The sequence below is a fragment of the Anopheles coustani genome, chromosome 2 (genome assembly GCF_943734705.1).
Source record: "Anopheles coustani chromosome 2, idAnoCousDA_361_x.2, whole genome shotgun sequence".
Taxonomy (NCBI): domain Eukaryota; kingdom Metazoa; phylum Arthropoda; class Insecta; order Diptera; family Culicidae; genus Anopheles; species Anopheles coustani.
Genome location: NC_071289.1, coordinates 78860289 through 78887254, shown reverse-complemented (window position 1 = coordinate 78887254; position 26966 = coordinate 78860289). Strand labels below are relative to the sequence as shown.

Sequence of the window (26966 nt, the reverse complement as noted above, 5' to 3'; positions counted from 1 at the left end):
AAGATAAACACAAACGCAAACAAACAAATAAAATACGCTAATCCAATCATGTTTCGCTCTTAAATAAATCACTTTTCATGCACCAGTGGGAGGGAGCACGAATAGAGTCGATCAAATTTTGGCTTCAATTGCACCCCGTCCGGTTCACACGATTGGCTGAAATTAAATTACGAATCCGCGGCGCGGCCAACACGTGCCTCTCCTCCGCCTCAGTGAGTCCACACTACGGCAGAACGAGGAGCGAAAACACACAAACCACTATAGGTGGTGTTGTCTGCCAATAACATCGGACTTCAGCATCGGGGCCAGAGGTGCATTTATTCCCCATAAAAATCCGACCGCTCTTGTTTCGGTGCATGTTTCAATCGATTGTGCACAGCAATGCAATGCGGACAACTCCGGCTCCGGATGGCAGAGGGTTGCGCAAATAATACACGCAAAGGGATGAAAATAACGTTGCTCATTAAAATTCAATCTGTTTGATATACTTTAGCCTGTTAATTAATTGAACAATTTATTATTTTTTCAACAAGATTCATCGATACTGGGACACAATTCCAATTTAATCGTACCACCACCATCCGCAAGGCTTTGCGACGGATGCTGAATGATTTAATTTGCATTATTTATCCGAAAGACATATTTCCAGGTGTGTTTAATAGGAATAGACAAAAAAAAACACACACACACACATTTTGCAATTGGTTTTCTTTACGTTCAACCAATTCATACATTCTGCAATAAGCCGAAAAGTAAAACCGAAAACTATAATCCAGGATTATTTGCAACACCACGCGTCCACAATTCGCCATTGTGGTCATGAATATTTATTAACTATTTCCTTTTATATTTTTATTTGCTACAGGAAAATCACTTCCCGTCAACGCCCACCGAGGGAGAGCTCAAAATGGATGCGTGCGTGAGGGAAAGCTGTACCGGTTTTCCCTTCCATTTGGATCCCCGGGTCCGGAAAACTCCAATAACAAGTTTATCTACAATTCGTCCGAATCCGGCGTACATATGCCGTACACGATACGAGCACGTTTGCAAACACACAACCACCCCTAACGGAGGATGGAAATGCTGCGGAAATTGAAAAGGAAAACTGTTTTGATTTGATGTCACTCCGGCGAAATGATTATACTCGGATCGACGAGCGTCAGAGGGTAAGGTACCATATTTACTTACCATCCTTTCAGTAAAACGTTGTTGTGCACGCAGAAGGCATCATCTTCGCACCGGCTAGGACCGGAATTTTTCCTCGTGCTAAATAAAAGCACCAATGTACATATGCTTGGGAGACTAGCATATGTTGAGATTTTGTATGAAAGTTAGGAACAGAAAAGAGAACCAAATCGAGCCAAGAAATACCATAACGACGATTCGTAACGAGCACAATATTTAGTTCCATTTGAATGGCAAATAGAGTCTCCTGGCGGCTCGGCACACCTGCGGATCGTGTGAGAGGAAAATTGATTTTCCATTTCCCATCATTTACCACTACCCACCCACACAGACAGGTTATTGTAATCAACGTTTTTCGGCTCCATTCATGCCCGGACGAGTGTAATGAATTTATTGATTCGAACGGCTCCCAATTTGGCAGGACATTGAATGTGGTTCGTGAAGAGTGTGGAAATTCGTGTGGCACAGCGCAGCTCGACAGGAAGTCCAATTTTTTTTCTCATTACCATGCGCCCCAAATACCCTGTCACATTGGTTTGCGTTTGGTTCGTCGTGTCATCGTGTGTCAGCGGAAGAGGGAAGAAATAAAACGAACCGATTCGAGCGTAAGGATCCTATTCATGCCGATTGCACGATGGTGGCCATTGTGTTGCCCACCACCGGCCGTCGATTGGGTTCGATTTAACGGTTGGTCATCCCGTGTGTCCTGGTGGTCATCCGTCCGTCCGTCAATCGTCGACGTGGCACAATCGACGGACCAATTTTCCATTTTACCAATCCACACTAATTCAACTGTATCCCCCCGCTCGCGCCTCTGGCGCCCACACGACAAAAAGAACTTGATATAGACGGCGTGGCATCTCGGGCAACATCGCGCCGAGCGTCAGGTTCCGCTCTTCGTAGGGAAGCCACTCCAGTCCGGGGTTTCTCGGTTAGCTACCGGTAAATTCGAAACACATCGATAGCGATCGGTGGACACTTGGGAAGGTTGAGAAGAACGGAAAACCTCACCTCACTTCCACATCCTTTCCCTCCCATCATGTCCTATGAATAATTTATGATTTATTGACCAACCAATGGAAATCGATGGGATGAGAGAAACCTTTATTTCACTTCGGATTGGAGATGGAGATGCCCAGGCAGCGGTCGGATGAAGTGCCGTGTTGTCCTGGAAAGTCTATTTTCGGTGTTTGATCCATTACCAACATTCGCATCGCTGAACACGGAGAGTGAAGCTAATGCTTTTAGAATCGGCCGAGATAGAGTTGACGTTTGCAAGCTTTTGCCTCCACCCACCGCCTGCCAGAAGTTTAGGCATTTTCGAAGGAAAATTATCCTTCATCTTACACCCGGGGTCGGACATTGCTAATAAGAAAACTTTTAAGGTGAAGGGATGGATGGAGCTAATTGGAACCATTTTGGTAAAACATTTTAGACACTTTTGTCTATTTCATTTGAAAGCTTTAACATCGCGGAAAAATCCAATATTTTACCTCAACAATCTTCCTATTTTGTATGTCTTTTTATGACGCACAGCATTGGTGCAGTGAATGTGGAAATCAGCGAAAAACTTTGGAATGCCTCCAAATAGTTGCGATGACCGAAAAACATCCATTGACGATATAAAACTGAGTATTCGTTTTTACCTTCCAAGAACTTCCCGGCGCCGGGGCATAAGCATAAGCCAGTGCGACTTTTTAAATCGACTACAAACCCCGGATGGAACGGCCGAGATTTTCACAAGCCGAATCATGAAAGCACTTGGCAAACGGCGAGCGTTGTGAAGAAGTAAAGTGCGGCCCTTGGAACCAGATGGCGCCCGATCTTGGATCGAAAAATGTTTGACAGCAGCTGCTACCGACCCGTGAATAATTCTTCAAGGCTGCCGCCACAGACAAGCGCCGGGTGGCGCCATCCGGACGACGCCGCCATCGCCCAATTGTTCATCCACGGGCGCACTTTATAATGTGGCTTTTCTCCTCGAACAAACGCCAAACGCGGGGCTGACATTTTCAAAAAATGATTAGCTCGTTCAGACAAAAACCACCAGACGTAGGAGGATGTGGGTTTAGTGCATGAATATGCCAACCACCGTGCATCGTTTACAATTAAAATTTTTCCGCTGAAAAAAAGTCGCGCAAATGTGGCCCATTTAATGACCATGGTGACAGGAACCGTCTCAACACCTTATTTAGCCAGAGGGAATGCGGACGTAGCATATAAAACATTCACGAAATATCACTGTCTGGTAACCTTTCCCAGACCGACACCTTCAAAAAGGTCAAACCGCAACCGTTAATCAATGCATGTTTGACCGACCGGTGGCAGCAGTAAAGCGGTAGTAATCTTCAAGGATTAGAGCCGGTGAATAAACAGCAAAGCAGTATACAAACATGTTAATCTTTGGTTTTAATTTCGATAAACGAGCGGGTGAAATGGCGCTTTTCGTCATGGGAAAAAACAAGTTGCCAAAGCCATGGCATCGTTTGAAGCTTCCATCAGCATTACACAAGAAAAGAACTTCTTTCCGCTCCGTTTGATTACAGGTTTAACACATTCCATACCAAAAATAATACTATCATAGGACGAGTCTTGCATCGTTTTTATAAACGAAGAAAGGTGTTAAAGCAACCAATAATTCAGTTGTAGCTGTTAACATTGAAGCCATTTCAAAACTAACCATATCTTACGCAGAAAACAAAAATTATGGAGCATAGAAAAATCTATGTCTAACACAAATAATAGCGTCACCAACTTATGAGTGACGTGGCACGGAACGGTGTGAAATCCATATCTGTTATGGCATCACAATCAAACTTCATCGTTTTTCCCCAGTTCATCTTCTTCCATGCCACGTTGTTCTTTTCTTCCATGCTACAAGCAACTGACGAGAGACCGAAACATCGAAGCATTGTACTGATAACGCAATCACATGTTTCGGACACTGAACGTACGAACTCTGATAGCAAATGTTTGGCAGTCAACAGTGTCGTTCTTCAAACATTTACTCTTTCGGGGAAGTATTTGCTTTGGTAGCATAGCGATCAACAAGTATGTTTTCAACCTGATTATGTTTCGATTTATTTGGCAAATATTTGCTAAATGTATACAGCACATTTTGAAGCTAAAAATGGACACCCCATCATTGAACATGCATTATTTTTTGGGATAACTATCGTTTGTACTGATTGATGCTGAAGTTGTAATTTTTCTTTTAATTATTTTTCAAAAAAAACCAGCAACATAACAAATACCGTGTCGAAAAGTTTAAATTATACTGTGTCCCAAATTTGACACATGCATCGGAAGGAAAAACGATCCAACAAACTCGTTACAACAAAATGTCACTCCAATTTCCGCCACACACTTATCCAGCACCTCGGACACCAAAACGTGGGGGAGGGAATGACAGTGAGGGGGAGAAAACTTCCCAGCGAGTTCCGAATGGCCTCGGGGTAAATTTAGGAAAATACACTAATCCACCAGCGTCATGTGTGTGCTCTTGGAGATGGGTTGAGTGTTGGGTGTTTGCGCGGCCGTATGCTAATTTCCATATGACGCAAACCACCAGAAACCGGAGAAAAGGGAAAGCGATTTTTCGGTTTTGCTCGCGCTAACCAAATGTTATTGAAATGTTGAACATACCGGCAGCTGGTTGATTTTGACAAGTGTTTATGCACGGCGTAGAAAACGGTTTGTTAGTATATATTGAGGTTTTTCTTTTTCTCGTTCCGCCCCTCGAAAGGAGGCTTGGTTTATTTTTATTTTTACACCCTCGTTGGGCATTTGCTTGCACTTGTTTATGTTAGGTTTTTGTTACACGCAGTATTTTAAACAAGAAAAAAGGGTTAATTATAATACACATTAACTAGCCTTTGGGTATCCGAAAGAGAATGTATTGTTATGTAAAAATTAAAAAAAAAAAGTACATAATAAAAAGTGAGATAAGCTGACGGTGTCAGAGGAAAGAAAATGATTTGATTTGTTCGAAGAAAACAGTCAAAAAAACGTTTCACTCCTCAACCGTTCTCGGAATTCCCGTCATCTTTCACAGGCTCGTGAAAGACGTTACAAAAATAGTACTTGCATCAAAGTGTGTAGAAGAAATAAAAGCAATTAGCTCTAGTAACGCATAGAAGCACGAACTGCACAGCAGGTGCACCCTGAACCGTCCCAAGGGGTGTTTTACCCAGGGGTGGTAAAAAGCTTTCCGGATGAAAAGTGAACCCTTTTCCACGACAAGCAGCAAAAAGAATGTACAGACACTGAAAAGATCAAATTCCCTCTCCCTGTCGCCAACGTTTTTTTTTATCCCAGGGTGAAAACGTTTCCCGCCGGTGTCAGTTGACATTCAAGCTGTCGTATTGTTGTCTGTCAGTTGGGTTTGTAAAACGACCCACTTCAGCAGCGTGCGCCAATAGAGCATTTTGTTTTGTTTTGCTTGTCTCGCATCGTGTGCCAAGGAATGGGCCCAAGAATGCTGAACAGGGGCATGCGATTATGGTCTGGTGCTTCATATGACATCATAACCGATTGGAGGCCGCTACTGAAGCACGTGCCAACCGGAATCGCATTACAACAAACCGCTTTACCGTGGACACTTACCTTTTGCAGCAATTGATGTCTAGCTAAGCTGGCAAGCAACGTACTCGACGTCGACCGGCTTGCACCGGCGGCCAGTCGCTCCGGCCAGAACATAAGCATCTGGTTCACGAAAAATCCCCCGGTGGAGGCTACCCTCGGTGCGGCCATTTCTACTTTTCTCGCGCGCTCTCTTCACCTAAAAACCGTACTAAAGTAGTGCTGAAGCTTTGCCGGCGTCTGATGCTTAGTCGGGTTTCTTTTCCTCCGATCGGAAACTAATCACTAATCACGGAAAAGGGGCGAAGGAATGACAGGAAAAATCACGCGCCGTTGATAACAAACAAACACAACACTCTGGTGGCGCACTGTGGCTCCCTTTAAAAACTCACAAAAACTTTTCCCCTCCCCCTTAAAAACACAATTGGCGCCAGGAACACACACACACACACACGCTCACACACTCGCACACACACACCACGCACTTTAGTAGAGTGGAAAACACTGCACCACTAGCATCGGCTGGGAGATAAATGGGTATATTATGAATTGGAAAAGATAAACAAAACGCAACGTGTTTCGTCTACGCGGAAATGACGCGGGTAAGTAAAATATTGGAGGTATGATTTTGGATGGAAAATTGATGAAGGTATTTTATAATGAAATGTTAATCTAATTGAATGTGTTAAAATGTAACTTTTGCACAACAGGGGCTTGACATCACACACGATAATTAGAAAATAAAATATCACTAGAAATTAGCAAACTTCAAATTCCTTCACAGCTTGCTCTTCACACAAAACGTGCACGTTTCATTTTCCTTCGATCCAGCGTTTTGGCCATCGGAAATAACACCTCCGCATACACTGGACCAAACCTGTCGAAAATGTTCACCTGTGTGTGATAACTGCACACACGAACCCCCAACCCCATCCCTCCGCAAGGGCTACCCTACGAGGCGCCAAGTCGCGGTCACCGCTCTGTGAATGTTGACGAAACCGACCCGGGAAGCCGTCTGTAGGAACCTACGGAATCGACACGATGACGGAATCGCAGTAGACGACGCATCGCAAAACATTCGCGGGCAGCATACTTGTTTCTTCGCTTCTTTCCATTTGACCTCGCAGCACAAAACAACACACATACCCACACGCGCACACTGCCCCATGATAAACTTCTATGCGACCCGCGGATGGTTCTTTTTCATTCCCTTCTTCCTCCGGGGGGTTTTATTTTATTTTTTTTCGGCTGAAACACTTCTGCGCTCCATACATACTCCGCGGTTCTATTTCTCGCTGGCAAGTCGCGCGTGTTCTCCTGCGGGGTCGCACACCAACACGCACGGCCGAAAAACCGGTCGCGGGATTCTTACATTCTACGTTTCTTCAGCTGCCGCAGCGTCGTCGGAGTAACGGAGCATGATTTTCTTAGCCGCTTCAATCGGCGACGATGTTTCTCCGCACCCGGTCGTGATGCCTTCTTCCACACACACCCTTATCGCAAGGGCGACTTTGCCAACTTTGCTCTGTGCCGGTGTGTCGATGATTGCTACGATTACCCAATCTCCACCAGTTTTGTCTATTTCCGCGTCGAACACGTTGGTTTTTTTTCTTCCCCAAACCAAAAGAACAAACCCGACCGCACCATCCGCACCGCGCACAAACTCGGAAACAACTTCAGTCCGGGACAGCAAACCGTTTTGACAGTCGGGAGCTCGCACAACCTCGCGCGACCGGCTTTTTTGCCCGGGACAAAGACATTCAAAGATGGTGCGGGCCTGACGGTGCCCGGCGCATGGATGCTGGCTTCCCTACTACCGCTGGTGGTGGTTCTGCGGTTTTTCTGTTTACTTCACGTTGAAGATGTCAGACCACGATTTGCCCATCCTGCCTCGCATAAGGAAGAAGAATGTTTGCACCCAGTCTCACGCACAACGCACTTCCCTGCTCCACAAACTATTGGTATCCCCCGAACGAACACCTACGCAAAATGGCAATAGAAAATTTAGCTATGACTCACGGTCAATGGGAGCGCTTCAAACCGCGCACGTTACAGGTCGTTCTGTTAGAGCAAACACTAGGATTCCACAGGATATTTGATTCACAAAAACACACACACACACACACCCACACGGGAAGGACGAAAAGCTCCTAAACACATCCGGTTCCTACACTCCTGGAACAACACCTGCTACGGAGCCTGTGAAAACGCGGATACCTTTTGCCTCGCCCCTCGAACCCACCTCTCACACCACCTGCGCTGCTCAGGTGAAATTGTACAAGGGAATCTCCTGCTTGACAAGCAATCGCACTTGCTGTGGTGTGGTCGCCTCGAACGACCTTTCCTGCGCTAAACACCGTACCGTACTGATTGGGCAGCACGATTTGTTTTGCTATTTTAGCACATTTTACAAGGGCGCCCCTTTGACAGCTTGTTCGTCCGGTGTGCGGCGCGTTTATACGGTAGCGTTGAAGCGTGGACGAACTTGCCGTGCAAGGTGCAGCGCTAACCTGCGTTTATGGCAGTTTGAATTGTTACCGCTTTACCAGCAGGGATACGGTAGAGCGATGATTCGAGAAGACACGTTTTTCGTGGAGCGTCATATTTATTCGGAAAATAATCTCTTTAGTCATAAAATAGTCACTTTTAGGTTACTTGTTTTACCAGCACATGGTCCACATTGGATTCCCATTTAGCTTCATGCATTACCTTAGCCAATCGTTTCACATGTTGACTGTAAAATCAACTGAAAAATTATGCCTTTTTCGTCACCCAGAAATCTTGACATTGTTCAGGATAAACGGAAACAAAAATATTGTTAAGATACGGCCACTTCATGGCCTAACAGTATGCAGTTCTTTCAGGTGATGAAAAGAAGAAAATGCACGCTTTTCACATTCACGGGTTTCGTTAAGGTTTTATTTCAAGTCAAGATTGAACTTGTTTTAAATTTTCATCGCATTTTAATCTCGTATTACTCCTGCGTCTGACTATCGCCCGCTATCCTTACAATCTACGCGTTGGGAGCTGCCAGGAACATCCGCTAACCGTGATGCCTTTAACCTACGCCCGATGTGCTTCGGCATTGCCTTCTGTTTTGGACATTATTTACAAGTGTTTGTTGTTTGCTGGTGCCAAAATGAATGTTTCACTTGTTCACGGGGACCGTTTGCAGCTCGCGTCTCGATGTTTGCCAACTGTCTACTAAGCATTTTAAAATTAACTATAAATAGCTCAATTAAACCATCCTTCATTTCCATTTCTTCATCGGATTCCGGCGCATTAGTTATGCTTTTCACGTTAGTCCAGGTCACTTCATTTGATCCTATCTAGTACTTACACTCGCCACTCGCATTGCAGGAAGTTCGCTAAATCGTATAACAACATGCTTCACCGTAACGCGGTTGGACCATTGCGGAGACACGCTTACATGTTAGTTCAATACTTGTATTATTGTATTCACATCACGGAACAGTAATCAAGGATCGTTCATCCCGTTTTTCTACACTCCGGGAAAATAACTTCGTCCCTCCACAGCGATTAAAAGCTCTGTCTCTCTCGTTCTTTGTAGGTTGATGGCCCTTTCAATGCCAATGCGTTGCTTACAAGCATTAGATTCTGTTCAAACCATCTTCACTATCAAGCACCCGAAACTGCAAGCCGAAATAATTCATGTTGATTTACTATCAACTCTTTTAGCATCTGACTCACAACACAAAATCGTTTGCTTTTGTTCCTTCCTCTGACCGGTGTACGGGAATTTGGACATATAATTATTTACTCTCTTGCTGTGTGTTGCTGGGAATTTCGATATGTTGATTATTTGCTTTAGGTTTTCCAGACTGACGAGGTCCTGATTTGTTGAATCTTTTTTTTGGTATATTTCTTCTCTCTTAAAGTTCACCCTCTCACATAAATCCTGAAGCATTTATAATTGATATCTTAGTTTTTTTTTGTTTTATTGGGGAATTTTTTTCTCTTTCTTCCCTAAAGCATTATATTTTCATTCTTTGTGAAGAAGGTAGTTGTTCGTACTGGACATATCTGCGCCGCTAGCATTATTTCTATTTATTGACCAACACTGTTCAAGAGCTGTTAAGTATCTTAGATGTGGGTGAAACAAATCAATGGAACGAGGCGTTTTATCGTGACACGCTAAGTACTAACGCTTTGCTCGCATTCCGATGCATTCGCCTTAACAGTAATGCATGACGGGTCAAAGCTGCCCCTCAACGAACTATCGTTTAAACTAAACTTTTGTTAAACAAATAGTGGCCATTTGATTGGTTTAATGTTAGTAATAAGTTCATTGAACCGTGATACTAACGAGTGGAGTTTAACAAATAATATAAAATCCTACCGCTACAAATTATGGCTAAGGAGCAAGCCAAAGCTTCCGGTCTCGCTGACGCATTTACGAAGCTTGTATGAACTTGAAGAAGCTTTTTCATTCGAAGCTTTTCCAGGACATCGATCCAGGACACCGTACCGGTTGCTTTGATTGCTTTTAGTGTGTGAGCTGTAGGTAAAGCACTTGGTTCAAACAATATGAATGGTCGACAGTGTGCTTTAAAACATATTACACACGCTTGTAAGTGGCTTGTAAACTAAAATTATTCTGTTGAGCTATTTACCCGTCAGTATGCGTTATTTCTGTAGCTAAAGCTAATTTTCTTCATTCACGCGACAAAGAATCGTCAGGACTAATATTTTATGGTTTGTGTAAAACGAGCGGTTTGGCAGGTTGATCAGTCATTTAACCGAAAAACAAAACTAACGCTCGAAAAGGCATCGATCGTCAATACTATAAAACCATATTTCACTGCGAATCCTACTAATGATTCGGCTTTGACTAATCGGGGCGATTGCGCTTAACTTAAACTTGCCTACAGTAGTACCTGTTTGAAACGTTACGCACAGTGTTTTTTTTACAAGCTTTACAGTATCATATCCCTTCCGCTAATGGATGCTATGTTTAACCACCGGTTACCCGCATCTATCACGCATTTCCTTTCCCTTTTGTTACTTTACACACCGGACCATTCCCATCGGCAATGTGGCCACTAGTACAGTCCAATGTTCACTTTCCTCTACGACTCCCGTCGGCATCGAATCGTTCGTTAAGATGTCACCGAAAGGTCCTCCTTCAGCCACTGGGGAATGGGTCGCGAACCGAGCTTTTTCAACAGTTTCACCAGCGCTTGGTTGTGAATGCGATAATACCTGCAACGGAAGGAAGGGTAAATGCCGATAATCAAATCGACTCGTAGCGTAAAACTCATTCTACACACTTTTGCAGCATTTTAGCACTCCGGTCGTCCATCGGTGGATACTGGCGGCCTTTAGATTTGCCGAGACATTTGTTCCGGTTCTCCGACACCACCTGGCAGTAGAAACCTTTCTTATTGTCGAATCGTAGGTGCTGGCTGTAGTCGAACAGGGGCAGTTTTAGGAAGCGCTGCAGGTCCATCATCACGGTAACCGGGTTCGACTTGAGCTGCTCGCCGTCGATGATGTACAGCTGCTGTTGGGGGTAGCACGCTAGCCAGCGCTCGAGGTGCTGTGCGTACTTGCCCGGGTTGAGACATCGATTGCGCAAATCGCGTAGGGCTTTCGGTTCCCCCTCGGAGGCAGTGATAACCTAAAAAGACAGACACAAAAGCGAATGTTAGAACACAATCGAACGAAGGTTTTGCGAAGCGATTTACCTGATAAAAGCTATAGTTGTTTGCGATCGGATCACCGTGCGCCTTTATGTGCTGGTACCAGGAGTAGGCTCGCTTCGCCGGCGAGATCAGTATGGTGACCAGCTGCGCCTTCGGAAGCAGGGCGTGGGCGCGCCTCGGCACCAGCTCACCGTCGAAGTAGGTGGCCGACTTTTCGAACATAAACTTATCGTCGGTGTCGTTCGGTTGGAGGGGGAAAAAGTTCAAGTACCAATCGAGCCCCCGGTAGTAGTTGTTCCCGTTGAAGAACTGTATCTCCTCGAACGTGTCCGAGTTCGGTAGGTTGCTGGCCACGGCCGGGTGCATGCTAAGAAACGTGTAGAACGCCGTCGAGCCCGTCTTCTGTGGGCCAAGGCCGAGCAGTTTCGGGAGCGTAGTGCGCCGCTTATTGCCAGCCCAAATCTTTGCGTGCCGTGGATCGTCCGCTGGGTTGCCCCAGATCGGATCACGCTCCTCCGGGTGCAGTCGGAAGTACAGCTCGCCGAGTTTGAGGGGCGGAACGGAGGTGAGGTTCAGGTTGGTCCAGCAGCGAAGGAACTTGATCACCGACTCGAACGTGTACAATGCGAGCCGATCGTTGCCGTAGTTGGACATGTGTGTCATGAAGATGTTGATCGGGTTGTACACGATCGTCTGGAACAGTTCGCCACCCCTGATCGACTCGTCCAGCTTGTCCCGACCGCCCGGATAACTGTCGATGCAGATCGTGTGCGTAAACAGACCGCAGGTCTGCCGTGGCAGCACCATAATGTTCCGATGGATGAACCCTCGGCGTAGCCGGGCCGGTCGTAGATGTGGATACTCTTCGGTTGAGGTAACCTTGATGTTCCACACCTTCTTCCACGCGGTATAGAGAACCTCGTGCGCTGGATAGACACCCGAGTGGTGTGGCGACACCGAATACCCCGAATCGGTCGGGATGCCGTGCTCCTTGGCAAAGTCCTTGTTCAGCATCATATCGTTCATCAGCTGCGTTACGTTGTCGTACAGGTGTGGCTGCTGATGGTTCCACATGTGGGAAAACCAATTGAACTGTCCCACATTGCGAAGCAGCATGTCATCTCCGAGATTTTCCTCGTGCGTGCCATGGTGGAAGTACTTGCCGGAGAAGCCCAGGTTGAACCGAAACCCGGGCACCATCTCACCGATGCGGTTCTGCGTTGCAATGAGCGCGTGCACATCGTCCGGTTTAAGCCGGGTGCCTTTCTCACCCACAAATATGTCGTCGATATCGAGCAGGATGCGCCGTTCCAGGTTCAAACTGAGCTGCCCGTGGCTAAGGTAAGACAGCGAGTCGAGGAACAGCAACCGATGCAACCAGAACTTTAACCCCGAGCCGAACAGTATCCGCTGGATGCCGTCGAGCTGGCCGTGATCCTGTAGGACGGTCGCCAGCGGTGGCTGCGCGACCCCATCGGTCGGGTAGTCCAACACGTTCTTCTGGGCCCACTCGAGCGGTTCGTATCCGCTGTGGTTGTGCTGGAAGATGGCCCAATCGTTGCCGGGCAGCGGACCCCAGGCCGTATCGCCGGCACGGGTCAGCCGCAGCACGGGCGAACCCGGGTTGAGGCTGGCGTCCCGCAGCCGTAGGTTCGTGTGCACGTACAGCGGGAATCCGCGCAGCTGCGCCCCGACCAGCGTCTCCTCGCTCGGACTCACGAACCCAATGATGCCGACCGAGTAGTCCCGGCAGTACTTGTCCAGCAGCTGCCGGTTCCAGTTGTCCATGTTCAGATACTTGTCCAGGTTTTCGAACACGATCACACCGTACCGGCCCTTGTCCTGGTTCGTCAGCACTGGAAGGCTCTTGCCAGCCACTTCCACTTTGTACCTTTGAAGGAGAGAAAAAAAGGATAAAGAAAAAAACACATTAAATGACGCAATACAATGGTTTCCATGAAGCGAACACGATCGGATAGAACTTCAGAAGGAATGTTTTGCGGTACGTGGGATGAATTAGTGGTTTCCCCTTTTCCCGCCGATGGGGGAAATTACGCACGTCGTTTGCGGGGCGGCGTTGACCAAAACGCACCGATTGGTGGCCACCGATTCGACGGACCGGAAACCACAATCCGGTGGTTTTGTAGGCATTTTTTTGTTTTGCTCCGGTATGTTGAAATTAATATATTGAACACTGATTCAATGGTTTTTTTCTGCTTCAAGGATGCTTCTGGGAAATGAGGAATTTTATTTGCTCCATTTGGCCGCCCATGTTACATCGTTCTTGTTTCACAGAGAATAAATCTTCTATTGTATATTTTACAGTTTGTTTTTCGTATGAACTTGTGATGTTTTAGTTTTAACGAATCATTACGAATCATAGTTTTTGTGAATCATTATTTTAACGCTACCATTAACCCATCAGCAACGTTCAGCAATGTCCGTTCCCCGTCAAAAAGGTATTAAAATATCATTTTAATTAATTTTGATTTTTTCCTCATGTTTTACATATATTGTTGCACATATCGTTTTTTGATAATTTTGTTGCAATGCATAAGCAGCCTGACAAATTTGTTTTATTGTTTTATTTTGTTCATTATTTAATAGGAGTTCAAAACATTTTAAATGATGAAGTAACGGGGCTACAGTTTGCTACCCAGACTGAATAATTCTGCTTGATAATGAAACCCTGTTGTTTAGTATTCTAAAGTGTTCTCGAAAAGTGAAAATTTTAAAACGAAAAAGCATGGCCATAACGCACTGCTCTTTAGTTTTGTAAGCGTAAAGTACTTTCAAGTCTGGGCTTGAATGGAACATCAGTCTTTTATTATCGCATTTTAAAGTAAAAAACAAAACCGTATTAAATAGGGAAAATCGTCGCATAAACGGATTGAAGTACTTCGCAGAATCTCGAATCCGTTCCGTTTTAAGAATGATTCGCCACGAACGGGAAATGGTAGTCGGAAAGATAACGATGACGGTCACCGTATCACATGTAAAAGGTATTTAAATATGTCACTACACCTGAACGTTTCAATTTCCCTACATTTCCATTCCGTCAGTTCTGGGAAATGATTTATCACGCAACGCCCCGTTCGGTCTATTCACACACACATACACCCACACACATCGCCATCGGCAATGGAGACATAACGAGATTAATCTCCATTCTTCTTATGGTCAGTGCCGTAACTGGACGATGAATTATGTCTTCGGGAAAAACGATAGATATGCAACTGGAAGAGGCGACGTCCTAAACCCCTCCTCAACGATGGGGGATGTTTTCCATTTGCTCGAATATTAATGACATTTTCACCGGAGCTGGCCCAACTCAAAATTACTTTCCGCCTGTCATATCCTTACCCGGCGGACAACGGTTTCCAACCCAGACCCGGCGGTACCCAGCTGTGTGTTTTGTGTGTGTGTGTGCAGCTTACAAAAGCTTCTCCGAATCTCCATTCCGTATCCAGTCCCGTTCCGGTCGTGGTCCGTCTTTAGCCCGTCGAGAGGGTTACGCCAGTGTATGCAATTAATTCAGCAGGATCTTCTTTTGCGCATACATGTGTCTCGTCTTTCGAAGCAGGCAAGAGGGGAGGGGGGAGCGTCTTCACTTCATCTCCGGTCGACACTTAGTGGCGACTAGGAACTCCTGTTCATTTCTTCCCCATTCCGAGGAGTTTTGCCGGTCTGGAAATTATTATGTCTGTGTCGGCATTAAAATGTTTCATCTCCCGCAACTTCTTCTCACGCCGTCTCTGGTGTCTCTCCCTCCCCCATTGGTTTCGGTTTCCTTGTGCCTTGTGTCTCGGCAGCGAAATGCTGCCTGCGAGGCACGCAAATCAACATTGTTAGCCCGGAAGTTTTGAAGTCCTTCTGGGCGGTGGGTTCCACTATCCCGCGCCGGTAGGCAACATGAGCCCAAGGATAACATACAGTATGCCCACCAGGCTGCTAACCGGAGGCCATCGGTTGACCATAATTCAGGTGAAGACCGCCACCGTAAACAGAACGGGTTGCGATGTCAAGAGAAGGGAAGCTGATGACGGGGTTGGAAGGATGGAAACATGCCATAAATCCAGCCGATGCAGATTAACTGCGTGCAGTTTTCATATGCGCTCGGAGAGGACGCAAAGGGCTGAGGGCTGAAGGACAAACCCTGGCGGCTCATATGTATGCGAATAAATAAGCTTCGTAAAGAATGTGTGTAGGCCATCGGGAGTTTTTCCGGGCGTTAAAGTTTGTACAAAGCTTAACTTTAAAGGTGGAGTTTGGTCTCTGATTACTTCGCTAACGACATTTGTTAACTCGCTGCAAATCTTGTGTTAAATTTGAAAAAAAAACCTAGTATGAAAATTTATTAAACCTAGTATGAAAATATCAAATTTGTTTTATGGTTCTTTCGTAATTTGGTTATTTTTTTCTGTAACAGAGATTGTCAGAAAATTCAACGATAACGAACACATATTAATTTAAGCGATCATTATACTGACATAATTTTGAACAAAATTCATACTAATTCCAAGCGAATAACAATGCGATTCTACGTCAAAGTGATCAAAGGAAATATAATTTTTAAAGCTTGTTAGCTCATTAACAATAAATTTTCAATATAATTAGTAGACAATCCTACAACGCTTATATCCGATTTCACCAATAAACAACCACCCAACAAGCAATTAAATGAAACACAAATTGCAAAAAAAAAACGCGGTCATCAAACAGTGACAGCATAAACCATAATTAACGCCGATCGCATACTTGCATGTACAACATCGCTGTAATAAAGGGGCTTTTATGTTCGACAAGCGTCAACAGCGTGCATTATATTAAAATAGTAAAGTAAAAAACAAAAGAGACCCATCCACCACCGTTGGACATGTTCAAACGCTTGCAAACATATCCTCTAATGATCGACCGCACCCTCTGCCCCTACACCACCAACATCAAAACGAGTGTTCGGCCCGATGTGCTGCATCCTTTCCGCCCACGAAATGCAAATGAAACGTTACAAAAACGGAAAAGCTTTCAAATGAACCTGACAGCTCCGGACGTTTTCGCCGGTCAGCAGCGCCGGGGTGTCAATGGGAAAGTTTTGATTTATTATTATGCTAATTGAGTGCTCGCGCATTTCACGTTTTTTTTCCAACACTATTAAGCACCTCCCCCACCTCGCTGTCACGCAGATCCCAACCCGTCCATCTTCTTTCGCAAGTGTTAACGGGGGTTTTTGGTGCAATTTTTCCCACCCAAGGGAAAACTACCTCCTCCACCGAAGCGCCGATACCGATGGGCGATGATTTTCCAACGTCGTGGTGGGTGGCGATGATTAAGCTAAAAGTACATCCATCCTTGCCCAAGCAACGAAGGAGTTACCGCTGGAGGGAAACCGGAGCGCAAGGTAAGTAAAAAGGACGAAGATGGTGATGATGATGATGATGATGATGCAAAGTAAGGTCACCCCCCCGGGGGAGGAGTGGAACTAAGGGATGATAAAAGGGAGCACTTTTTCAGACCCCTCTCCACTCACAATCTACTTCCCTAGCCCTTCCTCAACGCGGTTGATCCATGCGAAAGGTAGATTTATGTTAATTAAGTAGTTCGTAATTAATCACACCTCCGCGCGAAAAAGGGCATCAAAAGCTACTCCCGAGGCGTTGCGTCTGTTATTTTTTTTTTTATAATTTTCTTCTACCCGTTTCGATGAGCTGGGACACACTCAGGGTTTTCTTCTTTACCCGGCTAGCGAGCTACCGACCAACCTCTGCCCCTCGAAGTGGAACGTCGCGGATCGCGTGTTCCGCAGGCAAAGACGAAAAAGCGAACGATCTACAAACGCGCTCCTTTAAAAGCACTTCTTTATACTTCCAAGACAAAGATCAACACCATTAGTTTCCATTACGATTCTGTGCGTGAGTGCTTCCTTCTTTTCTAATTTTGTTCCTAATGGCCAACGCAAAGGTCCTGTCGCAAAACGAGAGTCTTTTTACTGTCGAAGTAATAAAATTTTAAATTATTTAGATCTTAAAGCTGCGAATCATTGGGATAAGCCTATCGTAAATAGTCGACCAATGAAAAGGGAAGTGGATATGGACATAACTTCCTTTTTTATTACATATCAGCCGATAGTTTCGGGCAGTTATGTTCGTCTTCTTTCCTATAAAAAAGAAGTATATTTATTTCACATCCCGAAGCCTCCGAGCACGCACTCAATCTCTTGTTCGGTGCGCGGAAAACATTCCGAACGAGTGACAGGAGAATAATAAAACCGTTTCCATTTGGTCATCTTTTAGTGGAAAACTTCTCCCAATCTACATGCCATAAACATGAATAATTCGCCATCGGTCGCTTCGCCTGTCAACAGTATCCCGTGTCCATCCAACATCGTCCGGCAATCCATCGTGGACGGCGCACCCGGGCAAACACACACACACACACAACTCACGCAGTGGCAAAGATAAAAACGAAGGAAGTAAAGCGTCGAGAGCAGACACGAACGGAATCCACCTCGGTCCGAAACGAAGGTGGCTCCTTTTATAATTTGAAAAATGGCAAGCCTATCATTTTTCATGACACATTTATACCAACCTCCCGGGCAAGAGTCTTCCCTCCGAGAGGATCGTGTGGTCGTGTAACGCCGGTAGCATCAAGCGCCACCGATCCGGGTGGGCAATCCCCCCCACCCAGACCGAAGACCGCGCCAGACATAAGAACATGGATTTGATACGTATCTATAAACAACGCAAACGCTTGTTCACGATTCGTACATCGTCGTCTTTCCTCTTTCCTCGTTTCCCTATCTCTGCGATGCGGAGGTCCTTTTTTCCACCACCGGAGCAGGGTGGGGTGTTATCGCCGTCGTGCTGCGCTTGGTTATTGTCGCCGCGTGGTTTCGCTATTGCGCCACTATATGAACTGGTGGAGAGCGAGAAGACAAACGATGTCCGGCGCATCTTCGGCAACGGGGACAAAAAAAAAAATACAAATAGAAGAGTATGAAGTAACATCCGATAGTCTCGTCTGGTTGGAACTGTTGGCCAAGCTGGGTTGGCCGGTTCCGGTGGCAAAGGGACCAAACCGTGAAAGATATATTCCTCTGCCAGCAACGACACACTTCAGAGTGAACGAGGGTTAAATACTGTCGTGAAAAGAGGTGCCTGGCCTAAGAAGAAGTAAGCTTGACAAACAACTTGCCTTGGAGTACCTACACACACATACATTCCTAGGGTATGGTAATGTAGTGACAGTTGTCATGGGGAAATAAAAAAAAAAGGTGTTTTCGGTAAGCTCGAGCTCATAAACAAGTCTGTTCTATCATAATTTATCTACTAAGTTATGTGAATGCCTGTCTTTTCTATTCCTCACTTATCCATAGTTATTGTCACTTGTTAATGTAACAAACATATCCCTTCACTAACGCTAGCTGTCAGAATTTAGCAAAGAAAGGAGAATGTATCGTTAAATAATTCTTTAGAACTAACACTCACATCCTTATTGACCAATTCGCCCAAGAATTTCTATGGTTTGCTTATGTACCTAATAAATACAATTGACTTCTGTTTGGAAAAATTCCTCACGGACGTGTGTGTATTAGGTTGATTATAAACGCTGCTATCTCAATTATTCAAAGCAGGTAACTTGTGTTCTTAAATACCAAAAAGTTGACTTCCAATCATGTAACTGAATTGACTTGTATTTTAGCTTGTGAAGAACGTTTTATGCTGATAGATAAAATAAGTAACAATTATGAGTATTTGTTTTATTACTAAAACAAAAGTTACTTCCTATACGGGTTGACATTCCTATACTCTTGCTTCTGTTCACTAACCAACTGGATGCAAACGAAAAAAAAAGTTATAATAAAGTGTGAGTTTCCAATTTTCCCTTCACAGCAGATACTTTTGTCGTGGTTAACAAACCGGAGTTGTCCGAGGACACGAGAAAAAGACCGGACAATGTCCAATGTCGAGCCAGCCGGAATGACATCCACCCTCTTCTTCACTCGCCTTCCTCATGCTTTTTTCGCGTGAAAAACGTGCCCCGATGGCGCGGGATAAATGGAATGCATTAATGCAACCGCGGCCACGACCCTTCCCGGTTGGTGGTGGTTGTAAGGCTAGGGGATCGGTTTGCCTACAATTCAATTACAGGCGCTTGTCGATATATCGATCGCGTAGCCTGCCATGTAATAAGATGACAGGGATAGTTTTATTAAGCTCCTTTCGGAGCGTCCCGCACATGACCGCGTGATGATGATGGCCGGCAGAGTGGTGTTTTACTTTTTGCATTTCCTTTGCCGCGGGAGCAGTTTATGAAATCAATCAGAACCACAGTGAGGGACAAAATTTTGTGATACTTAGGTCATAGTTTCGTAGAGAACTAAAAACTTTTTTTATTATCCACAATTAACGCACGGAATTTTCTGCATTCACAAATGCGAACCAAAAAAAATCCTTTCTATTTTCATTAAATAATTATGATGCTAATAAGCAAGTGAAACCCCCGCCCGACAATCCTTGTGACGGAACGCTCGGGACCATCGTAATGTACGACCATTCTTGGCTGCCATCGCATGATGATGTCCGACGGAATGTTGATGAATCGGAATTAAAATTCAACGAGAGGACGGAACAAGCCCAACGAACGATGGCACAAGGGGAGGACCGAGGAGTCTCGTTTTGGATGGGCGCAAAATTAAATCCCAACCAATGCTGTTAATGGAGTGTACAATGTGTGCCACCGGCATGTAACGTGCAGCTTAATTGAGTGTTTTTAGCAGAACAGAGGAAGGTCTCGACCGGATGCGACGCGTTGATGGTTCGGGAGTGGGACATCAAAGGGCGTACATTGTAGGGGTTGAAAAGAGGCCTTTGCCGTCGATAAAATTCGCGAGGAAAAAAAACCAACATCCCGAGGTTAAAAATCAATAATCAATAAACAAATATGTTCAGTGAGCAGTACGTGTGGTGTGTGTGTGGTATTAATTAATCGGTGAAGTTGAAAGTAATGACTTTTATATGGTTTCGCGATGCATTTTCCACGGCAACGAGCTGCCACTCTAAACACACGAAGTTCAAAACACTTTTCATAATGATAACTCAATTGAACCACCTTTATAATTGGATAATATGAACAGGATCGTTCGAACGGAAGGTTGTTAAAGTAAACATTTTTTTTTGACTTGGATTTTATACTTCGGTTTTGGGGCACGAGCAACAAATATTCTAAACGATTATTTAGGGTTAAAAACAATAATAATATTTGTTCACACCCTTCCATGACAGTATTTTCAGAGAGTACAACCACTGCCATAATCAGGATTCCAGTGAAAGGCAGCAATGCAATCGAAAAACTGTATGAGCAAAATAAATTCGTCGAATAATAACGCCAACACAACAACAGCGGCTTAAAATAAATGGCTCAAAGCAGTATGAATGAAAAGCTTAAATCAACCAAACATGAGTAATTCCAAACAATATTTATTACATGTGAAATTAAACATGACAAAGACCCTTTGAATTTAGAGGCATCATTGGTATTTTTACGTCGGTTTAAAATTAATTAGGGACAGTAGGTTCAGATTTTTATTTCCAAAAACTCGACAATGGTTTAATGCTACATAAGCAAAAATAGTACACTATGGCTCCCCCCATTCCGTGACAGTGTTTTTTTCAATGTAACACTGCCGTGACCAGGATTCGAACCTGGGTTACTACGGCCACAACGTAGGGTCCTAACCACTAGACGATCACGGCTGTTTGGGGCAACTTGAAAAAAGAAAGCTAAAATGCAAGCTCCAGCTTTTCAATTTTACGAAAATCGGTTCAATAAACACCCCACCGCGAAATGGGGAGCAGCGAAAAACAACTGACTCAAGTGAATGGTCCCCACCAAACTGGAACGATGCATGAACAATATGGAAGTGGGGAACGAGCGTACCACAACATAGCAATGATAGGTTGAACTTAGTCAACTTTCAAACTAAATTTTCTAACATTTCTTGGTGATAAGAAATGCATGACTAATGCACGCTTTTGTTTAGTTGACTAGTTAATGTAACAAAAATAACCAAATAAAGGTTTTAAATTAAAAATAACCGTGAGCATATGTACTTTAAGTACACTTGAAGGAAAAAAAATATTTGTCACAAGAAAACAGTTATTAACTTGCTCACAGCGCCATTTCAAACTCGAGTGAAATAAGTTGATCAGGTTCGCAAATCGCTGGTTTTAAAATGAAGGTCGTTCAAAAAACATCGCGCTTGAACGTAAACGTGGAGGGGGTGGAAAAGCAAGCTATAAATAAACAATCTTCCATTCAGGTTTGAATGAATTTCTTAAACCTCCCGTCGCGAGTTACCGACGAGTGATTGGAAAGAAAGGAACTGTCCAAGCCGAATTCATTCAACTCGCTGCAGTGTTCCACTCCAATTTGTTTATTTTATTTTCCGTCACGATGTTTACAATCGATTTCAACGGCATGGTTGGTGGATAAATGAAAAAGCGAACCGAAAACCCTAGCAGACAAAGTTAAGGTAAAGTGCGAAAGTGCGGCGGTAAATACGCGCCAACTCATCATTATGCTGCAAAAGGTGCAATGTGTGCGTTTCATGCATTGAGACACAGTAGAAAAAAGTTTTCCTCACAACGCGGTCGAACAGTGAGTCGAAAAACGTAAAAAGATGAGTGAAAACCCCATACGCTCACACACAAACAGGTCGCACGGAACCAAATCGGACAGCTGTCAGGTGAGATTGAGACGGCTTCCGCAGATTGCTGCGCACCACGGAAACCGTTGGGGAGGGGGGAAGGGGAGGAAGGCAAACCTACAGTTTTGCTGGTTGCCTTTTTGTGCTCCTCCTCAGCCAAACGCCATCCCAGGTGCAACGGGCACACCGCCCTGGGGTCGCGCTGGTTCTGACACTGACAGCTTCGGCTTCATCTTGTGGCTTTTCTTGGCTGCCTTACTGCTTCCACCCGTAAGAAGAAGAAGAAAAAAACCAGCAAGGGGACAGGACAAGCAAAACTTTTAGAATAACTTTTAATATCAACCCGGAACGCGTTCGTGGAAAGCGTATGGAAAGGGGGGAGAAGATTTTCTTTTCCCGCCAGTTTGAAGTTACCTGCGCCAATTTTATAACAATCATCTAAAGAAGCTTCTCCATTTTCTCCCCCAATGATACGGGGGGAGGGGAGACAGGACAAAAAAGGAAAAGTACACCGGTTGACTATAATGGTTCGCTTGTAAGCAACGACTACCGCTCCGGAAGCATCTTGAAAAGGATTCATAAAAAACCATAATGCTGCAAAAGACGGATGGCAAGATGGTATAAAAAAAAGACCAAAAAGGTCAATCAAACAAGAAAAGTTTGTAAAATGCAATCCTCCTTCGTTGAATGTAGTGATAAAATGATACCGTGGCTAGTTGACTCGATATGGTGCTTAGTATAACCAAACATTAAACGAGGATTTAAAACGTATTTTTGACTGACAGTTATTAAAAAGTTTGAATAAGGTTGATATTAGAACAAAATTGGAGGAACGTAAACACAAGTGAGCTATAACATATGTTTAATCTCATCATTATTTTCCCTCCAATACTCCGATCAACCATTTTGCATCATTAAAAGCATATCTAGTGGTATTATACAAATTATGCCAGACTACCCCATTTCCGGGGATGTTTGCAAACAAGCAAAAAGTGAATCGCAAAAAAAAATTACTCATGTCACCATTATAATTACATCGTCCTCCACGAAACTCTCTCTAAAGCTCTACCTTCTACAGAGGCCGTGCGTGTGGCCTGCTGTGGGGAGTGGAGTTTCCCCATTAATTTTTCATTCACCTGGCAACTTATGGCAGGGAACTCTGCCGGGTTGGAAAACCGGTGCCGTGTGGTTTTCCCGTCGTTTTTTCCGTCCATTTTCCGTCCTTCCTTTTCTTTTGTCGACGTCGAAGCTTGCATCTTACAAGCGAAATGATTGTTCGTTGCCGCAAGCTTCACGATGAAAGCTTCTCGGGTTCCCTCTCTTCCGCGAAACGGAACGTTGTCTTTATTCGGGACAAAGGGACCCACCCAAGGTGGAGGAGGTAATGTAAGTAGGAAAACTTTTCCTACGCCTTTCCTGCTTCGTACAAACACACAAGCCGGCGTACATCGGTGAACACTTGGAAACTTGAGTTCGCACACACACATTGTGCGCGTGGGCGGGGGGGATGGAAAATGATGCCATTATGAGTGCCCGAGAGGGGATGATTTTTTCTCGAAGGGTAGACAAAAAAACCAACCACCCCACAATGCAAACAAAACGTCTGCGATGGTTTCAAGATGGTGGAAGATTGTTTTTTCCACCCCCTGTTTGATAAGCCCGAACTTGTGGGCTCCGTGCGTGTAATACTTGCAGTTCCCACCGGACCGGAACACATACGCCTGGAAAATGTTCCCTTCTTCCCGACCCGAAGGTGAAAAGGATTCCCCCCCGGGGGTGGTGGTGTATGAATTTCACCCAGCACACATTCATTTGCGAAGCCTTTTTCCCCCCAAGGAGAAGCGGTAGCACTCTTACTCCGGATCAGCTACTTACATTGCTTCCTGCGCGTGTGGGGGTTAAATAACCAAATTGCGGAACAATAAATTGTGCTCTCCTTTTCTTTGTCAGACCCTGTTTTCCCCCTGTTACCCCGCGGCCTGGGCGTAACAATGATGGAAAGGTGGAAAATTGGGGAGCTCAACACGAAAAGGAAGCAGGAACAACGCACGGTAGAAAGATTCCGTCGGTCGTCTGTAAACTTCCCGGGGAAGGATTTTCTTTTTGGCGAGCTTCCACATGACCAAGCGCAAGCACGAACGCGGGAACTCTGCGGGTTCTTTGATGTGTTCAAAAATTTGTACGCAGCATCACGAATTACGGCGCTTTTCCTCCAGCGCCAACTCCGGGACCAAGTTGAATTACGGATCGCGCACTCGGCGGAATCTGATCAGGAGAAACCCTGCACTCGGGGATTAAACATTCTCCACACCATACAGCAACGCACTTTTCATTTCTTTTCCTCCACACGACGGGCATGTCGTTGTGAAACACTTTGCTTGAGTGTTCAAGGTAGGATAGAGGGAGGGAGGAAAAACAACCTTAAACTGATGTGGAAAGAGATATATTTGTACCACGCAAAAGTAGGCATCATAATACTCGACGGATCGGAAGAATGATGTGGATTACAAAATGCTTTCACAAAAATGTCTGCATCCTCGCCCACGAGTGAGAGGGTGTGCTTGTTTGTGTGTGCGTGTACCGTACTTAAGTAGCTCAGATTACAGATGGTTTCGCAAAGTTTTGTTCACATCGAAGGATGGTGAAAGAAGTAGAATAGAAAGAGCGTCTTATGGGGATATTAATTTCATGTTTCATTTGTCGGTGTCTATCGATGGAAACTTTGTCTTAAGGACTTTACGCAACATTATGAATATTGTTTCAAGGTTTAATATACTGAGAAAAAAAACTCAAAGATATTGAAGACTCTTAAAAAAATCGGGTGAAAAAGAAAACCTTTGCCACATAAAGCTTAATGAGCTTTTCCCAAGGGAAGCCTTTCATTGGTATTCATCCATCTCTCCGTTTGTACGATTTGTCTTCTCTTCCATCGTTGATTAATGAAAGACAAACGCGGACCTGCTAACCGAACGTGCAAAAACGGAAACAAAACCACTTTACTCGGTGATGCAATGATCCTTTTTTTTTAGCCTGAAAACCAAAAGATTTTCTTTGGTGGTGTAGACTTACCGGCATTTGGTAACACTTTACCGAGGACGAATTGCTGGTTAGGTCCAAATGATGGATAATGGAATCCTGTCAGACGAAGCATGCATCTCTGTGTTGTTTACAAAAAGCTTTCTAATGTTCTTGTTTATCGATTCGTTTCTAAACATAACAATACATCGTAACGCCCATGAAGAGAATGGAATTTAGACGTGCTTGTACATTGAAGATGGTAATATTTAAAGATTTAACGAAAATTCTTCACCGTACAAATGTTGTGACTTTAAATTGCTTTAAAAAGAAATTCGGATCAATTGCTGCTCCCACTTCACTTGAGTCGAATTAAAAAGAACCAAAACAATCGATATTTCCCATGTTTCCCCATTCCGGTGTTACACTGTTTCTGGTCGGCCGGTCCCGGTGTGGATCAGCCGGCCAGTGTCGAAAGTTTTCCATTTCATTTGCCACCTCAAGTTCGGCCATTTTGGCCAGGAAAAGAATTGTTCAACTAAATTTAAAACTTCACCGATCGGGGATCGACGTTGGAAAACTAAAAATTAAAGAAAAAGAGAATAAAAACTTAATCGTTTAGAAAATGCCTTCTTTTCGGTAAAAGCGAACCGGAAGAGTTGAAAAGCACCGGAACGCCGATGGGAAATACCGAAGAGAAAAACGAAAGCGACCGGAACGGTTGAAGAAAAAAAAAAGAAAAAAATAAACCAAAACGCTCTCCTGATGCGTTCGGATGGAACAAACAAAGGAAATAACTTACACTAAATCAAGTGAACAACTTTTACCACCCGCACGACCCTTCTTCCCTTCCGGCCCAGGGATCTTTATGGCCAGGGGGAGCGTTGCAGCGGTTCAGCGTGAGACGCGTGGGAAAACAATGATGGGATTTCATTCCGACCCACAAACCCCCCACCAACCCTAAACCCCCAGAAATACCACCACGGATCCTCGATTCCCACATTTTCTGCCCAATGACCAACCCCGAGATCCAGTTATACTCGTTGATTTTCCTTCTCATCCCCGAGGTCCCTGATTTTTTTCTCCCCCATTTTCTAACACAGCATTTTCTCGTCCTTACTAGCGACTTTAAAAAAAAAATAGCTAGAAGAAAAACTATTGGTGTTCCGTTCCGCCATCACCACTCCATTATTCGACCGAATGAAGCATGAAAGAAGATCTTCCTGTTGATTAAACTTTTGCTTGCGATTTTTCACCCGCTTCTCCTCTACTGGCAAGAGCGCAACTTGCCATGTTTTTGGAGTCGACTTTTCGATTTCACCCGTACACGGCCCTTTCTCCCAGCGGAGCTCAATGAGCTTACCGGAGGGTGCTACATCCACAACCCGCAGAGTTTTGTTTCCCGGAGACCCGGAGCTGTTGAAGCCGTACGATTATTTCAGCTCTCAGCGTCCTCCTCCTCTATTCGGATGCTCCCCCGTTTCGTGTGACACTTGACCTTCCCCCTCTCCTAAGGTTGTGGAGCCGCTCGTTTGTATATTTTCAATCTCATCGTAACTGAAACCCAGGAGAAGGTCATGGAAAAAGCAGGAAAATGGTCGTGATGGTGGTTGCGGAAAAACTCGGGCCCGAAAAACACGCCGAAACTATTTTGTGTGAATCTCAAGTATGCGCTTTTCGTAGGCTTACCTCCTCCCCTGCGAAGCGCGAACAGGGGGAAATTTGGGGGCGAAACATTTTCAACCCATCGAGGGCAACCCGCACCCATCCCTCCCTCCTTTGCTGTCAGCTGTCTATTCAATTCTGTCGTTCGT

At 44.8% G+C, this 26966-nt stretch overlaps 2 protein-coding genes and 1 non-coding gene across 6 annotated transcripts in view; all 3 read right to left on the bottom strand.

Annotated features, from left to right (window-relative positions):
* Positions 1-8127, bottom strand: part of LOC131265771 (calcium uniporter protein, mitochondrial) — a 102288-nt gene extending 94161 nt beyond the window's left edge. Inside the window, exons 1-2 of one of the 4 annotated variants that reach the window (XM_058268079.1) lie at positions 8009-8127; positions 5791-6288 (exon numbers count right to left, since the gene is read on the bottom strand). In XM_058268079.1, the coding sequence (XP_058124062.1) occupies positions 5791-5937 (147 nt within the window). In that variant the 5' untranslated portion in view covers positions 5938-6288; positions 8009-8127. Of the gene's footprint in view, positions 1-5790; positions 6289-7785 lie in introns of all 4 variants that reach the window. The other 3 variants (XM_058268081.1, XM_058268080.1, XM_058268083.1) reach the window with 3 other exon arrangements.
* Positions 8128-9565: 1438 nt separating this feature from the next.
* The window catches only part of LOC131265770 (bifunctional heparan sulfate N-deacetylase/N-sulfotransferase), a 39981-nt gene continuing 22580 nt past the window's right edge, over positions 9566-26966 (bottom strand). The window contains exons 3-5 of the mRNA XM_058268078.1: positions 11475-13323; positions 11058-11407; positions 9566-10989 (exon numbers count right to left, since the gene is read on the bottom strand). Of these exons, the coding sequence (XP_058124061.1) occupies positions 10887-10989; positions 11058-11407; positions 11475-13323 (2302 nt within the window). The 3' untranslated portion in view covers positions 9566-10886. The remainder of the gene's footprint in view (positions 10990-11057; positions 11408-11474; positions 13324-26966) is intronic.
* Positions 21113-21184, bottom strand: Trnah-gug (transfer RNA histidin (anticodon GUG)). The gene has a single exon. It is a non-coding gene; the product is annotated as a tRNA-His (tRNA).